The following is a 16,116-nucleotide window of genomic DNA, read 5'->3' as shown; positions in this document are numbered from 1 at the left end:
TCTATTGATTTAATTCATCATATTAATAGATTAAAGGAGAAGATCATATCATCAGGATAGATACAGGAAATGCACTGTTTTCAGCACATGTTCTTGGTAACAGAATAGGAATGGCTTGAGAACTTCCTTAATGTGACATAAGCATTTACTAAAAACCTGTAGGAGATATTATGCTTAAAGTGAAACATTTGAAGCTTATTCATTAAAGTCAGGAATAAGACAGAGATGCCCAGTCTAACTTACTCTATTTAAAATGACATTGAAGATCCTATCCAATGCGGTGAGTCAAGAATAAGAAGCAAGGTACAAGGGCTGGAAAGGAAGTCCACAGATCAGAGTTTACCAACAACTATAACTAATTAAGACCCAGAAATAAACCCACATACCTATGGTCAATTAATATTCAACAAAGAGGCAAGAATATACAATGGAGAAAAGACAGTCTCTTCAGCAAGTGGTGTTGGGAAAGCTGGACAGCCACATGTAAATCAATGAAGTTAGAAAATAAAAATAAACTCAAAGTGGCTTAAAGACTTAAACATAAGACAAGACACTATAAACCTCCTAGAAGAAAGCATAGGCAAAACATTCTCTGACATAAATTGTAGCAATGTTCTCTCAGGGCAGTCTATCAAGGCAATAAAATAAAGGCAAAATTAACAAATATGATCTAATTAAACTTATAAGCTTTTGCACAGCAAAGGAAACTATAAACAAAATGAAAAGACAACTTATTGAATGGGAGAAAATATTTGCAAATGATGCTACTGACAAGGGCTTAATTTCCAGAATAGCCCATACAGCTCATACAAGCCCAATAACAAAAAAAAAATCCAATCCAAATAGGGCAGAAGACTTAAATAGGCAATTCTCCAATGAAGATATACAAATGGCCAATAGATATATGAAAAAATGCTCAATATCACTAATTATCAGAGAAATGCAAATCAAAACTACAACGAGGTATCACCTCACACCAGTCAGAATGGCCATCATCCAAAAGTCCAAGAACAATAAATGCTAGAGAGGCTGTGGAGAAAAGGGAACCCTCCCACACTGCTGGGAATGCAGTTTGGTGCAGCCACTGTGGAAAACAGTATGGAGATTCCTCAAAAGACTAGGAATAGACTTGCCATATGATCCAGGAATCCCGCTCCTGGGCATATATCCAGAAGGAACCCTACTTCAGAAAGACACCTACACCCCAATGTTCATAGCAGCACTATTTACAATAGCCAAGACATGGAAACAGCCTAAATGTCCATCAACAGATGACTGGATAAAGAAGATGTGGTATATTTACACAATGAAATACTATTCAGCTATTAAAAATGACAACATAATGCCATTTGCAGCAACATGGATGGCCCTGGAGAATGTCATTCTAAGTGAAATAAGCCAGAAAGAGAAAGAAAAATACCATATGAGATTGTTCATATGTGGAATCTAAAAAAAAAGAAAGAAAGAAAAGAAAAAGACAAATGAACATAAATACAAAACAGAAACAGACTCATAGACATAGAATACAAACTTGTGGTTGCCAGGGGGGAGAGGGGTGGAAAGGGACAGACTGGGAGTTCAAAATTTGTAGATACTGACAGGTATATATAGAATAGGTAAACAAGATTATACTGTATAGCACAGGGAAATATATACAAGATCTTCTGGTAGCTCACGATGAAAAACTATGCAACAACGAATATACGTATGTTTATGCATAACTGAAAAATTGTGTTCTACACTGGAAATTTACACAATATTGTAAACTGACTATAACCCAATAAAATAAAATAAAATAAAATCTATACACACACAGAAAGAAAGAAAGAAAGAAAGAAAGAAAGAAAGAAAGCAAGCAAGCAAGCAAGCAAGCAAGCAAGGAAGCAAGCAAGGAAGCAAGCAAGCGAGGCCCCTACTTACTTGAGGAAATAACCCAACAGCTTAGGATTTGAAGGAGATATGAAAGCCTGATAACTCCCTTGATGACATATCCCTATCTATTTCTATGGCAAGTGACCAAGTAAATGTTTAAAAAGAACTATGCTTGAATGAGACATCAGAATCCCTGTTTCCTGGATCTTGGAAAGTCTAAAGATCTAACTACAAGGGCCTCTCCCGTAGATCACAGAGGCAGAAGGCCACTGTGAAGACGTCTTAGTGCCAGCTGAATCCCAAGGTGCTACTAACCTCGTACACAAGTTCTTGAGTTAATGGTACCCAAGGCTGAATTAGAGCCAAGGGTAAATGGAAAAGAATTCCAAATGCTTCCAAATAAGTGCTGAGCAATGCACTTGCTCCACCTAGCAAGAGACACCCATGCAAAGAGGGTATCTGTCTTCTAGCCCAGTGCTGAGGTCCCAGGGCAGACCACCATATTCTCACCCTCATTTCTGCTGTCACCCAAAGAGAGGGAATCTGTCTTCCTGAAGGAGCACTGTATGTAAAAGCACAGCCCACATAGGGCCTGCTTCTATGTTCTGCTCTCACATTCTGATATTTTTTATCCCCCAAACTGGAGGTGATTTACTCTACTGTTTTGAGTCCTTCAGCTTAACCCAGGTAATCAGCTCACTGGGAACCTTTAGGGGAAGCTGATATTTCAGACATTCCAAAGCGACGCATAACAGACCGCTGGCAGCAGCGTTGCATCTGGGGAGGGAGGACTTTCACTGATGGCCAGAAAAGGAGAGAGATGACCCCTGTTGGGGCATCCAGCAGGAAAAGAGAAGAACTTCCAGACCTGGATTCATGGTAATAACAGAAGAAATGAAGAATATGCCCTTGGCTCAACTCTGAGCAAGTGAGAAATTAAATACAGTAATTATCTAACCATCACTTACCTGAGTACTGAGCAGTGGGCTTAGCAAGGGAACAAACAACTATTAATTGCAAATCTTTCCTAATGTTTAGTAATTTCTGTAAGAATGAATTGTGGGTTCAGTATTGTACATCAAGTTGAAATTTAATAAATGGTATTTCAATTTCTTTCTACAGTAGTTAATTTCTAGGGTACTGGAATTCGGCTTCTAAATATTAACATAGAGTATTTACTAGGAAATCCATCAAGAATCCCAGCCAAAACAGGAAAGGAGTTTAATTTTCACCTATGAGAACTACAGTTGAAACTACTTTTATGCTATAAGGGTAATCAACTCAATAAACACAAGTTTTCCAAGAAAGGACTGAGGGAAGAATGCACAGAGTCTACAGCAGATCACTTACATCACACATTTGGCTCCTTGGAACTAGAGCTTCTGTTTTAAGATGACATTAAAGAATCAAAAGATGGAATCATGAAAACCTCTGTGGAAAAGAAAAAGTCCCATCGAACAATCTGCTGGGTCATTCAATATACATACTATACTAGTAAGAAACAATCCTTGATGAGCTTTTTTTTTTTTTTTTCTTCTTAGAATTACCAAAAGTTGCCATCAGGAGTGAAATCTGGAGCTACCTGAGAACCAAAGGGGAGGTGGTGAGAAAGGGAATTGTTGCTGTATTTGAATATAAGTCTCTGCCTATGTCCTTCCTCTGGGACCCTCCCATGTCACCTCTCCTCATCTGGATAGGTCGGCTGCCTCTTTTCCTATCCTCTGTGAACCATGCACATACAAAGCTGGACCAGAAGCCACAATTCCTAAGCAGTACTCCCTGCTTCCATCAACCACACCAACTAACTAATTGGATAGAGATAAGTGAAGGTGTCCTGTCTAGGATTTTTTTATTAAACATTATTCTTTATACAACATCCACAAGGCATGAGAACAAGAGTGGGGTTATGTCCGAACCTCATGTTAAAGAGAGCAGTGACTGTACAGGAAATGGATGCCTTTATAAGGAGTGATGACAAATGGTAATAGAAATAATGATCATGATATATGGCTGCTGGTTGGGACCAGTGACACTGAGGAGCCATCACAAGTCAGTAGGAAACTACAATCCTGCTCCTTTTGATAGTGACTTTTATAAAATTAATACGATTTGATTTTTCAAAAATACCCGACAAATGCTGAAACCAAATGTCAGTTTTCATTCAAATGTCAGTAATTTGGGGATAGGGCTATGCTACTTAAATTTTTTTTTAATTTAGAAAACTTCTAAAATCAAGAATACTTTCAATGACTGGATTAGACATTCCTAGATTCTGCAAAAATCCAATATTATCTCTATTTAAAAAATTAGCTTACGGAAGACTAGCAGATCTAAATGTCATTATTAAATACACAGAAATATGACAGACTCATTTCTAGGACCATTTTATATCTATCTTTCTACCTATCTTTGTTTTGCTGTGTTCTTTAATTTCTACTTTTGGCAACTACCAACTATTTTGTTGGATTTCAAACATGCTTACAAACTACATTAAAATATAACTAGAAGGAAGAGAGAATGAAGACAGAATAAGCATACTAACAAACTTGTAGCCCAAAGGGCTCAAACTAAATACAAGGAAGCTCTTTCGGTTATAGAGACATTTAAAAAGTGTTTTCTGGAAGTGTGGGGCTGGGCTCAGGAACAGTTCAGTAAGGAGATCTCTGAGCACCTTCCTAAATGGGTATTATAGTAAATACATTTGCTTGTTTACCAAGTACATGCGTATTATGTTTCTTAATCCACAAATGGATTATAATAAAGAGGAACTGGCGATGAGAGTAACATAATTTAATACAGTTGAACCATGTAAATCTCTGCTTCCGGTGATCATTTTTCAAAGGCATGCTGCTAAAATAGGGCCCCTGCCTATAAGATACAGGCAAAGCTGTGTTTTCACCACGTGACAGTCCCAAAGTCTACTCACCATGCGAGCCTTGAATACTGCGGGAATGAAGGATTGGTTAGAGAGGTTGAGAATCCTGAGGGAGTCCTTCAGGACGTAGATATTGCCAAAATTCACTTGAGTGGGATGCACGTAGATAACTGGGCCTTCTCCAATGCTCTTTATGTGGCATACCTGCATTCCAATGAGAGAGAGAGAACACAAGAATGGCTGAAATGGCTGGCCTTTAAAATCAAATTGAAACAGAAGCTTCTAGGCACCCCTTTATAAAAAAACAGGGATATAAAAGTGTACTTATTAGAATTGACATCCTTTCTCCCTGGTACTCTGTGGTCAAAAGTCACAGGGATGGCCATGCTGATCAGACTGTGAGTCCAGCCTGGAATTCCTCCCCAAAGGGATGATCCACTTCCCTGGGTCAGCCTAGAGCCCTGTGTCAAGGGGAAAGCAGAAGAATGGTCCTCTATACACCACCCAGCACTCCAGCCTCAAGAACACTTAGGGGTTAAGGACCACCACTGAGTCAGATGTGGCTGCACTGAGTCCCTGCTCTGTGACAGGGCCATCCACTGTGCAGAGCTGTACAGGCTGGGGGCTGAAATCATCTTTCTCTGCCCCCCTTGCCCTGTGCCCTCGGCCAGGCTCTGTGTCTGCCCAAGGAAGGGGGTCTTTTCCTCTCATAAAGTGCTTCCTGCTCAGTAAGTGCCCCCTCATGTGCTACATCCGGGCTGGGCAGGTGCAGCGTAGGCCAGGACGGGACCTGGATTGTGGCACCTTTCAGGTGGCCTGCTTTCGTGATGCTGCTTTGTAAGTCAGGTGGCTTATCTATGGCATCTTCTATGGAAGAGACAGAAGCAAAATCCTTATTTATTATATTCTCTAAGCAGTCAGAATCACTTCAAACAAATGTATGTTGACATCACAACTTTCAAGTAAACCCACTATCTAGGATTCGTAGCCTGTTGGGTAATTTCCTTCAAGATTCAAGATTCAACCTACGATTCAGCTGAAGCAGGAGAGAGCTTTCCATGTATCCCTCTTCCCAGGCTAGGAGAAAGACTACTTCTCTCAAGACTTTCAGTAGGTAAATTTGAGATGTAAGTCCAATTGTATATAATGCAGTGTGTATATATATTATATATAATATATATATATTATTATATATATTAATATATATATAATATATACACACACACACACATATACACACACTATATATACATATACACACACACACATACACACACATACATGGCATATAGCTGTATATAAACCCACTAATTTACAGGAAAAGATCCAGTGAGCAGTGAGTGAAACTAGTCTGAAAGCCCACATGCAGCAATCTCGGAATACTCAGCTGTGTACTAGGAAAAACTGAGGAGGTTGTAGACACACCAATGTGCTGTCCCTCTCCCCTCAGATTCTGATTTAATAGGTCTCAAGAGGGGTCAAGTGTGTCTGTGTGTGAGAAAAATCAATTGCTATAAAGCACCACTACTTTTAGATGTATCCACAAATAGATCCCCAAAGTAACAGCCCTGGTATTTTACCATGACAGAGTGAAAACAAAAACCTCCAGAACTACAAACAACTGGAGGATACGTAAATACGACACTGCCTTACACGCGAAGGCCGGAATGTCTGGCAAGAAGTACAGCAATTTGAACTACACTTCTGAAAACTGGCTCTCACCATAGGGGGGTCCGGGCTCCCGAAGGTCGAGATGTAAACTGTGGACCTGCATTTCCCAGGGACTTGGGTCTCCAGAGCCAGAGGTATGTGAATGGTGCTTTGTGGGGGGATAACCCCACAGGGGGCGGGACTAGAGAGCAACACAGCAGGCATGTCCTCAGATACCTGGTGGGAGAGAGAAGGCAGAGAAATAAGCCAGCCCCAGGTGCAGTATGAAACCAACAGCACATTAAGTTATTTTGAAACAAGCATTGTCCTGAGTCCGTGGAGGGTCTTTAGAAATGTGTCATTGTTAAAGCAAGTGAGTGGGGATGAGAACCCCTATTCAGTCAAAAGGAACTTTGGCTAAGCGGGCTGTGCATAAGGCCCCAAAGACAAAGTGTGTGACCCAGCAAAGTGCAGAAATTATCCACAGTGTGAGTTAGGTAAGGACAACAGCTTCCCACAGCCAGATTGCTTAAACTGGCCTTCACACTTTATTCCCACCACCTCACCCCTTTGCGTTCCATCAGTAGAAGCCACTGGCACTTCCTGAACACACGATATTGCTTCCACTGCCAACTCTTTGCACTTGTGGTTACTCTTCCTGGAAAGTCCTCACCCTTTGACCCATCCACACACTCATCATGATACCCCCAGGGATGCCCAGTGCTCCAGAGTCCAGGCGCTTCCTCTCTCCCTGGGGAACATCCTGCAGTCCCCTCCACAGCATGCACTATCAATGTGTCCATCTTCTCCATGGGCTGTAAACTTTCTGGGGCACGACCTGGGCTTTAATGCATGCCCAAAACACATGCTCAGTAGATGGTTTTTTAAATGGGAAATAGGTAGGTGAATGAACAGATGACTGTATGAACGCTCTCCATTGTTTACACATGTATAGTCCTCAGAACCCTGCTCTGCAGCATTATCACTAAGCTCTTTGCAACAAAAACAACAAATAAAACTTTAAAAAATCCCCTGGCCAAGTAAGTTTGAGTAATTCTGGGAGACACTTTTCAGAGCCTCAACTCCTGGAGGGAAGGATGGAGCATGCAGGTTTCCTCTGTCTGGAGCACCCTACGATCTGTCTGCACCTGGTCTGGTCCCGCACAGCCACATCTAACTTAACCTCCCTCCATGGCAGTGCTCCGTCCAGACTTCCTGGATCCCGAGCCTGAAGAAAAAAAACAGTAATATTGATTCCACTTTTACCTAACATTTTGGTATTTATCACAGATTTTTTGCATTAGTTTTGATTTCTTCAAGGGAGGCATGAAAATGTCATCTACTTGGTTACTGAGTGTTTTGGCTCCCCTCTAAATTTTGTGCTCAAGGCAAGTGCCTCATCCTTTTTACAGCCCGGCTGTGCAGAGATCGCTTCCCTGTCACCCTAGGCGGCTCAGGCTCTGCTCTGAGTTCTTGAGATGACTGTGTACTGTGCAGGGCTAGCCTGTTTGGCTGTTGAACATCTGAAAGTTAGAAAAGTTGTCTCCAGTCACCCCCATTCTTGGCTTCTGGTTTTGTCTCAGAAAAGCCCAAAGAATAATCCAAATTCCCCTTTGGATTATACAATAGTCCTTTGACTAGTCCTTTGACAATAGTCCTTTGACAATAGTCCTTTGACTAGTGGTGGCTATTTCATCCTAGCAAATTCTCTGTTTCAGATTAGACACTGTACTTGCTCCTTAGATGACTTGGATTTCCAGATGAACGTAGACTGACATGCTGGTTACTCCCAACATGATTATTTTTTTTTCTAAGCTTCCATTTAAAAAATACACTTCAAGATCTGAAGACAACATTCCAGCATTGCAGTGACAGGTGGTTCTCTCCTTCCTTTCGCTATGGAGCAGTTTCCCTAATGCAGCCTAAACTTGTCATGGTTCTGTGGCCCCAACATCTGGTCTTTGGGACATCCAATGCACTATCCATTGCACCACAGAGTCACCTCACTGGTCTTCTAAGTTATTTTGAACTTGTAGCCAAATAAAACCCCCATTTGATTTTTCTTTTTGCGTGAATTTTTATTAAGAGTACTACTTACAGAACTGAGTTTTAAACCCAAATGCTTCCTTGGTAAACTGCCTCTCATTAGTAACCTTCATTACTCTAGTCTATACAGGCCTTTTTGAATTTTTTTTCATACATGTTTAACTGCTTAGTCTCTCACCCAGCTAGGTGTAGTGGCATGTGGACAGATCCATTTCCTAGAACATTAAGAAACAATTACTCCTTTCTCCTTCCTATATTATCTCTAGTCTTCTGGTCCAGTAGGTTCATTTGTAAATATTGTTTACCATATCTTAGTGATGCTGTTCAAGTCACAGCCATAGACATAAATGAAAACTAGCTCCGTCTCATCTCCCATGCATGGTTGATTCACTGTCAATAATTTGCAGGTGCAATTTCTGCATGTTGGCCTAATTGACCCTTTCCCTTTTTTATCAAAGGCAATTTCCCTGGGAAATTAACAACTATTTCCACCTACAGTTGCTCACTCATGCAGGTGGCAATCCACCTGTGGCTTTATAACCCCATCACCAGAGTATCCCACCATTAAAAATCAGAATTTTGTAAGATCATGTGCTCGGGAATATGGCTCTTTAGAAGGACCTCTCTTTTTCACTGAGGGAATCCAACTGAAGAAAAATCAACACTGAAAAAGGGTAGAGTAACTCACCTGAGGCAGGACCTTATAGCATCCTGGGAGGTCATCATGATTGACAAGCTGGATCGTTTTCTCATATGGGTACTTCAGGAAGCAGCGCCCAAAGTCTACCTCTGTATTAACTACATGAAGGGTAGGTACAATACACCTGCTCAAAAGAAGGAGCCCATTAAAGAAGTCAGAAGGATGGAGGGAGAGCTTGTTTATGTATTGAGAATGTGGAGTCCCAAGTTAAACACATTTGTCATTGTCACACAGTAGTTTTCCTCTAATAACTACATTAATCATTTTCAAATTGTCTCTTTGTCATCCCTCTCCCTTAGCCCCCAGTCACCACTTTTTAATCAAAAAAGAGCTAGAAGCAGAACTCATTAAACACTGTCTTCTGTGGGTAATGACTAACATTTCCATTGTTTTTCATATTGGCCCTTCTTTGGTAAGAGACCCCCACAGTGCAAGTTCCTTAGGGTAGTAGATCTGTTTCTATGACAAACAGGGCCAATGCCACCAGCATGGGGTCCTAACTAGCTGTGACACTTTGGACCAGTCAGAGTCCCCTAAGGACTGGCAACAGCTCGCACCATCTAAATAATGGTAATAATTCTAATTCCTATGCAGAACAGCTGTCTTGGATCAGTAGGCTCGGGCAGCTGCTCAACCCAGAACTGGCCCTGTGACAGAGGCGCTCAATACGGAGAGGGTGGTGGGAGTGACAGGGAGGGTGAGCTGCATGTGGGGGAGGGAGGAGGGGAGGAGGAATGGAAGGCCTGTGCATGCAGTTGGTCTATTATTAGACAACCAGCGTTTTATTTTGTGTCTGTTAAGTCCCGAGGTCTGCCCTACCCTGTTGCACTGTCACAATACAGTGCAGTGGTGGGGAGTGCTGGTATTGGAATCGGTCAGAGCCGTGTTCAAATACTAACCTTGTACCAAGTACAAGCCTGAGCCAGTTGCTTTCCCTCCCGGAGTCCCCTTTTGCTCAGAGGTAAAATGAAGGTAGTTCTAGGGATTGACATTAGGATTGTTAACTCTTCTTCATGTGTTGTGGGAACACGGAAGACAGTGTGAATGAAGGGTATGGCGTGTGCTCAGTAAGGGATGATTAACGTGTGGTTGAGGGCGTGGCCAGCCGGCACTGCTGGTTCTCTGGGAGAATCACTTCAGGGAGCACGTTCTAAAAGTAACTCTTCTGTTGAGAGTCTCTGAGCAGTTCTTACAGGTTACGCCAAAAGTAGCGACATGAAAGAGAGTCTTGTCGACACCAAAGTCTGGGTTTTAGCATGGGATGAGTGTTCATTCTTAGCTAGAACAGAAGTTACTGGTTGACCCAATGATTTCAGTAAAGCTAATCCTTTACTTCCTGAAAGGCTGTGGCTAAGAGGACAGATAGTATTTCACTTGGTCCCAGACTAACTACTTGGTAGGAAACTCGTAGCCGCCCAGAACCTTTTTTTTTTTTTTTTTTTTTTTTTTTTTTTTTTTTTTACTTCAGGATTTCCTACTGATAGCTGCAGGGAAAAGAGGCTGGGAAGTTTCAGAATAAACCCACAGAGGAAAGAAAAGCAAGACTAGACAAAAAGGCAAATTTTGGTATAAAGAGGATCCGATGAAAGTGTTTTCACTATTTTTAAACAAACAAACGAATTAGTTAGGTCTTTGGAAGAAATACTAAGCAATTGTGACAAAACCTTGACCTTCAAGTTCTGTTAGGACTGCTCTTTGACTTTATTCAAGCCCCAAGACACAGGAAATGGTGCCAGTTATCATGGCCCCACCCACCAGCACAGCTTCTTTAAGGTGCATCTTCCTATGAGTCAAGGAAATGGTAAATTCTAGGGACTGGAGTAATGTCAGAGTTTTACTAAGCACTTTTCTCTGTTTCTCCTTCAGATGGCATTTTCACACACACACTCTCAAGTCCTAGATCTGGATACTTGTTTGCTTTCACAAGAGTGTAGCCCGTGATTTTCTTTAGGGTCACTGTCATCATCAGTAGGGGGCCACATCACCCTCGGAAAGATGGTAACTTAGCAAGAAGACATAGTCAAAAGTGGCAGAGCCAGGATCTTAACCTGACTCTAGAGCCCAGGGCTGCCTCTATTAAAAAAGGGAGTAAAGTTGGTGATGGTTCTGAGGAGTTTATGAGGTTAGAGGGGGCCTCATTTGGGGGACCTGCCTGCAGCCTGCCTTCAAGTCTTAGTGACAACGTCTTGGAGCAGAATCTTCCACTGCAGGGCTGCAAGCACCACTCTTTCTGCTGCAAAACCCTGGAGTATTATATTTAAAGATAAAAACTAAAAAACAAAACAAAACAAAAAACCAGCAACTGTTCACCTCGAGTATATAACTGAAAAGGTTTTAGTTATACTTGGGAAGTCAAACCCACTAGAGAGCACTATTATTCTTCTCACTTCAAAACACACGCATCCCTCCTCTTTTTTCCACCAAAGGTGCGTTTGTTGTTCTAAAGCTTTGTCATTCGTGTATCAGATTCAGCTTCCCTTCCCAGGAAAGCAGAACAAACACAGTGTGAACTCGTTGCAGGCCTGCTGCCCTCTGGAGAGGCAGCCCATTTCTGGGGGCTCTGCGGGAGACTGGGGAAGAGAGAAAGCAGGTGAGTGCCATACCTGGCTGTAATTAGGAGCGCCAGCACTTCCTCCCCGATGCCCTCCACGTCTACCACCAGGGCCAGCTCATATTTCTTCACAGTGTTGGAGCATAAGGTCACCTGGAAAGAAAAGGGTGAAAAGCTGCTCTTCTGAAAGGCCTGCTCCCCCTCTGCACAGGGGAGAAAGGGACCTGGGGAGGACCACACCGATGAGTGTGGCTTCTAGGTACTTTATCAGGGGATCTATGGCGTTTTACATTTTTAGTTAAACAAGTTACATTTCAGGGTCAGGGCATGCTGAGTTTTTTCAAAGGCCAGGTTAGAAACTACCAAATGGCTTTGGTACAAGAGGTTTGCTGATTTCTGAGGGGGTTATATCAAAGGAGTCATAAACCTGCATGAGGGGAAACAGAACCCTGAGAGATGCTCAACATCAAACAAACTTTAATTATTGCAATTTAAGTTGTTCCCTATGACTCTGGGCTACATAAATTATGAAAATTCAATACACCAATAAAACACTACAACTAGATTTCTCTTATAGCAAAATACACGAATATAACCATGTCAATTCTAGAAAATGGCATAAGAAATCAACTAGTTTTTTTTTTAAATCAAATCTTGTCATTCCTCCCTACCCCCTACCCTCCATATTCATTAACAGAGCAGATAAAAGGAAGCTCCAAAGAAAGGTCTATCCAGGACAGGATCTAACTAGTAAATTTTACCTACGTTCTTATTTTTTGTTGTCCTAAATGAAGCTTTACATTTAGTCTTTGGAAGCCCTGTTACAATTTTTAATTGCTTTAAAATGATTTGTGCTGGAAAAGATCATTGTACATGTAGAAAACTGCTTCTGGCATGGGTTACAGCTTTTCTACCTATAAATTATGTATCAGGTACTAATTAAAATTTTTTTGGTTGGAAAGGGAATTGTTGGATGCAAATTAAAGCCCACACAGACATGGCTGAAGTGCAGATCAGGAGGGAAAACTGAAGCCTGGAGAAAGCTTCTCCAAATGTAAAGAAAAAATAAAGTGAAGAGGGAGTCATTGATTTGAAAAGAAAACTTGACAGATTTGCCGCAGCGCGCAGAGATGCCTGGAGTGACTCTAACCCTTGTTGATGTCTCTGAGTTATGGCGGGAAGGCAAAGTGTCAAACAAGTGGTTCTGGCAGAAGGTTGTTAGATAGATGCTCTTCTTCTAAAATCTTCCTGTACTATCTGGGAGAAGCCACAAAAAAGGAGAAGATGGTAGGTAATATGCAAGCTGAGCATTACTAAGTAAAAAATAAATTAATTCATTGCAGCTGCACTTCTCCCTGGGAACATCACCGTTACCAACCGCTATGATCTGAATGCTTGTAGCCCCTGTCCCCAAATTCATATGCTGAAATCCTAACCCCCAATGTGAGTATGTGAGGAAGTGAAGCCATTGGGAGGTGATTAGGTCATGAGGGCTCATGCCCTTATAAAAGAGGCCCCACAGAGCTTGACTGCACCTTTACCAGGTGAGGATACAAGGAGATACAGCAGTCTGCAACCTGAAAGAAGCCTTCACCAGAACCACACCATGCTGGTACCCTGACCTTAGACTTCTGGTCTCCAGATTGTAAGAATAAATTTCAGATGTTTATAAGCCACCCACTCTCTGGCATTTTGTAATAGCAGCCCAAATAGACTAAGACAGCAACACTGAGAAGTTATAACAATCTATGATATCAAACCTCACTGGACCCCTGGAGAAGCCCTTAGAAGAGCTGAAAACTCCCAGAAAAGATTTAGAATGAGTCGATTCATGGTGAGCTACTATGAAGCATTTAAATCAAATCTGGGGGACAAAACCATACCTGAATCAAATATTCAAAGGCAATGACTAAAGAGAAAATTAACAACCTTAGCTATAAAGTCTTATCTTTTTTCTTTTTCAGAAAAGATACAATCATTTCAATATAGCAACCTTCTGAATTGCTAGACCTAACTGTTTGGAGAAGCGATAGTGAGGGAGGACAGCTAAAACCTTTCTCAGTTAGCTGTGAAATAATTCTGCTTGTGGCGCCATGAGGCCATTAGCAAAGCATCACACTGTGGACCTTAATATAAAGCCTTGTTAGGAACATCATATCCAAATTTGCCATGAAGCCCAGAATCAGATTAAAAATCTGAATAAACTGGATATCGTCTGTGGCATAAATCTGGACACTTATTGGTATGAATGATTTGAGTCTGATGGAGGACTAGTTATCCATGAGTTCTTAAATCTGTGTTAGTATTGATGTGTGTACTTTCTATATAAAGCAGTGGTTTCAGTAGAAATAACTAGAATTCACTGCTCTGGTAAAGGCATTTAGATTGATGGAAACCCACTGGAGCAGTGTCAGTTCTTCTGCCCAATATATTTGTATCTGGTTTTTTCTGCCACAGTAGTTTACTTCCTTATAGACCCACTTTTCTATGTGAATTAGAGGCACTCCCTCCAATGACGCTGGGCATAAAATGCAAACCCTAGATGTGGTCCCAATAACTATTTGACAGTTCAGCTGCTTGGCCACGTGTGCTGGAAGGCTGTGCACTTTACCCTGATAGCAGCAAATCCTTGGGAGCGAATGGTGCCACAGTTGGGGGTTATGGTGAATTCTTTTGGTCTCATTACAGGCAATTCATCCTTATTAGAAGATGATTCGTTGTTGTTGGAATACTGCTCACAACTTGAAATGCTTTTATGGCCAATGCCATCCCCAGGGACACGCAGTCTGAAGGTCATGGGGACCAAAGAGGTATTATTGAGGGAACATATCAAGGTATGAGGAAACCCTGGAAGACAAAATGTGAGGTGAGAAATAAAAGCCCCACAATATCCTCCCCTTAACTTCAACCTCCCTTTGTACTGCCAAACCTCTTAAATAAATTGTCTATGCAGTTCATCACTATGTGCTTAACTCCATTTCTCCCCAATATTGTTTTCAATTGCACAATCAATAAATACATTTCATTCATTCATTCAATGAATACTTACTATGCATTTATTATATAACAGCAATAGACATGAAACAAACCCCTCGACTGTCATTCAGGCCCCTCTCAAGAGTCAGTCTCTACTTTCAATTTGCTGAGTAATCTTCTAGAAGCACATTTTGCATTTAACTTTTGCATAGAAATACAGGTTTTTTCCCCCAGAGAATAGAATCATATTTGCTTTTTTTTATTTGCCAGTGTGTGAAAGAAGCCTGTGCAGTTTTACCCGCTCTGTGACCCACAGCCTGCCAAGACATTACATAACTCATCCTGGAGGCTCATGCTCTCAGGGTCGATGACACAAAATCGAATAATAGCCTCTCCCGAGAGAGACTTTACGATCTGCTTTTGAGCCAGCTGGAGACAAACACATCGGCTTTCACCTCCCTTAGACAAAGCTGCTTTTTAATGTTATTTCTAGCTCTCCTACATTCAATTCAAGAAGATTCATATTCCTTTCCCAAGAGATGTGGAACCTCATGGCCTGGGAAGCAATAAATCGAATTCTGATTTTGGATTCCCTAGGTGGCCATTGTATCTGCTACCACTTTCAGAACAAGAATGATCTACAACCCTAAGAGAACAAATATGCATATTTCTATCAGATGCAAACACTTCTCTTTCTATATTGAACCCTACTGTGATAAAGTATAACAGTCTCTTGGAGTAACTGCTGCAGTTCTGCTGGCGGTATTCTGAACTGATCTACTTCTACGCATGTCTCCTTTGTGACTTCACACCTGCCAATCAACTTGGAAGAGATCTTTAATGGAAAAAGAACTGTCAGATTTTAAGGGCATTCTTGGAAATTCCAGAGGAATTGCTAGAGAGTCAGTTTCACAATCATGTAATCAATCACAACATTTGACTTTTCTGAACTTCCCCAACAATGACTCTTGAAACTATAGATCCCTTATTTTACCTGACCATTTATGGGATAAACACTCTTCTAATATAGGGTGTATTATGGAAGCGGATCCTATAAAGATTTGGACGAGTCCTTCCAAACCATTGCCCAGACTACTTTCCAGAAGCTAGAAGTTTTTCTAAGAATATAGCCAATTATGACTTCCTAGTTAGAACAATTTCTTATACAACTATCTGTAATACCCCATATTGTTCCCCAGGAAGCATAAAGAAAAAGGATGCTGTTTTATTAAAGAGTGAAGAATCATACAATGAATCAACACAAATGTTATTCCTAGGTTTCTGGTTGCACCAAATCCTAATTGCTATTCTATCATCCATCTGAATGCAAGTATTTTACAGTGTAGATCTCTATTCTCCCTTCTTTAGTACTATCTAGTACTTTAAACATCAACATTTATGTGACTTTTCTTGGAATAATTTCTTGGCCTGAATGCCTCAAAGATT

The 16,116-nt window shown here is 41.2% G+C and overlaps 1 protein-coding gene across 1 annotated transcript in view; it reads right to left on the bottom strand.

The window, feature by feature from the left end:
* HYDIN (HYDIN axonemal central pair apparatus protein) overlaps positions 1 to 16,116 on the bottom strand; it is a 373,932-nt gene that overhangs the window by 169,896 nt on the left and 187,920 nt on the right. Inside the window, exons 16-20 of the mRNA XM_032486698.1 lie at positions 14,306 to 14,541; positions 11,747 to 11,847; positions 9,132 to 9,267; positions 6,470 to 6,634; positions 4,799 to 4,951 (exon numbers count right to left, since the gene is read on the bottom strand). Of these exons, the coding sequence (XP_032342589.1) occupies positions 4,799 to 4,951; positions 6,470 to 6,634; positions 9,132 to 9,267; positions 11,747 to 11,847; positions 14,306 to 14,541 (791 nt within the window). The remainder of the gene's footprint in view (positions 1 to 4,798; positions 4,952 to 6,469; positions 6,635 to 9,131; positions 9,268 to 11,746; positions 11,848 to 14,305; positions 14,542 to 16,116) is intronic.

This window comes from Camelus ferus, chromosome 9 (genome assembly GCF_009834535.1).
Source record: "Camelus ferus isolate YT-003-E chromosome 9, BCGSAC_Cfer_1.0, whole genome shotgun sequence".
NCBI classification, from domain to species: domain Eukaryota; kingdom Metazoa; phylum Chordata; class Mammalia; order Artiodactyla; family Camelidae; genus Camelus; species Camelus ferus.
The sequence above is the reverse complement of the archived record's forward strand: the minus strand, read 5'-3'. Positions and strand labels throughout refer to the sequence as shown.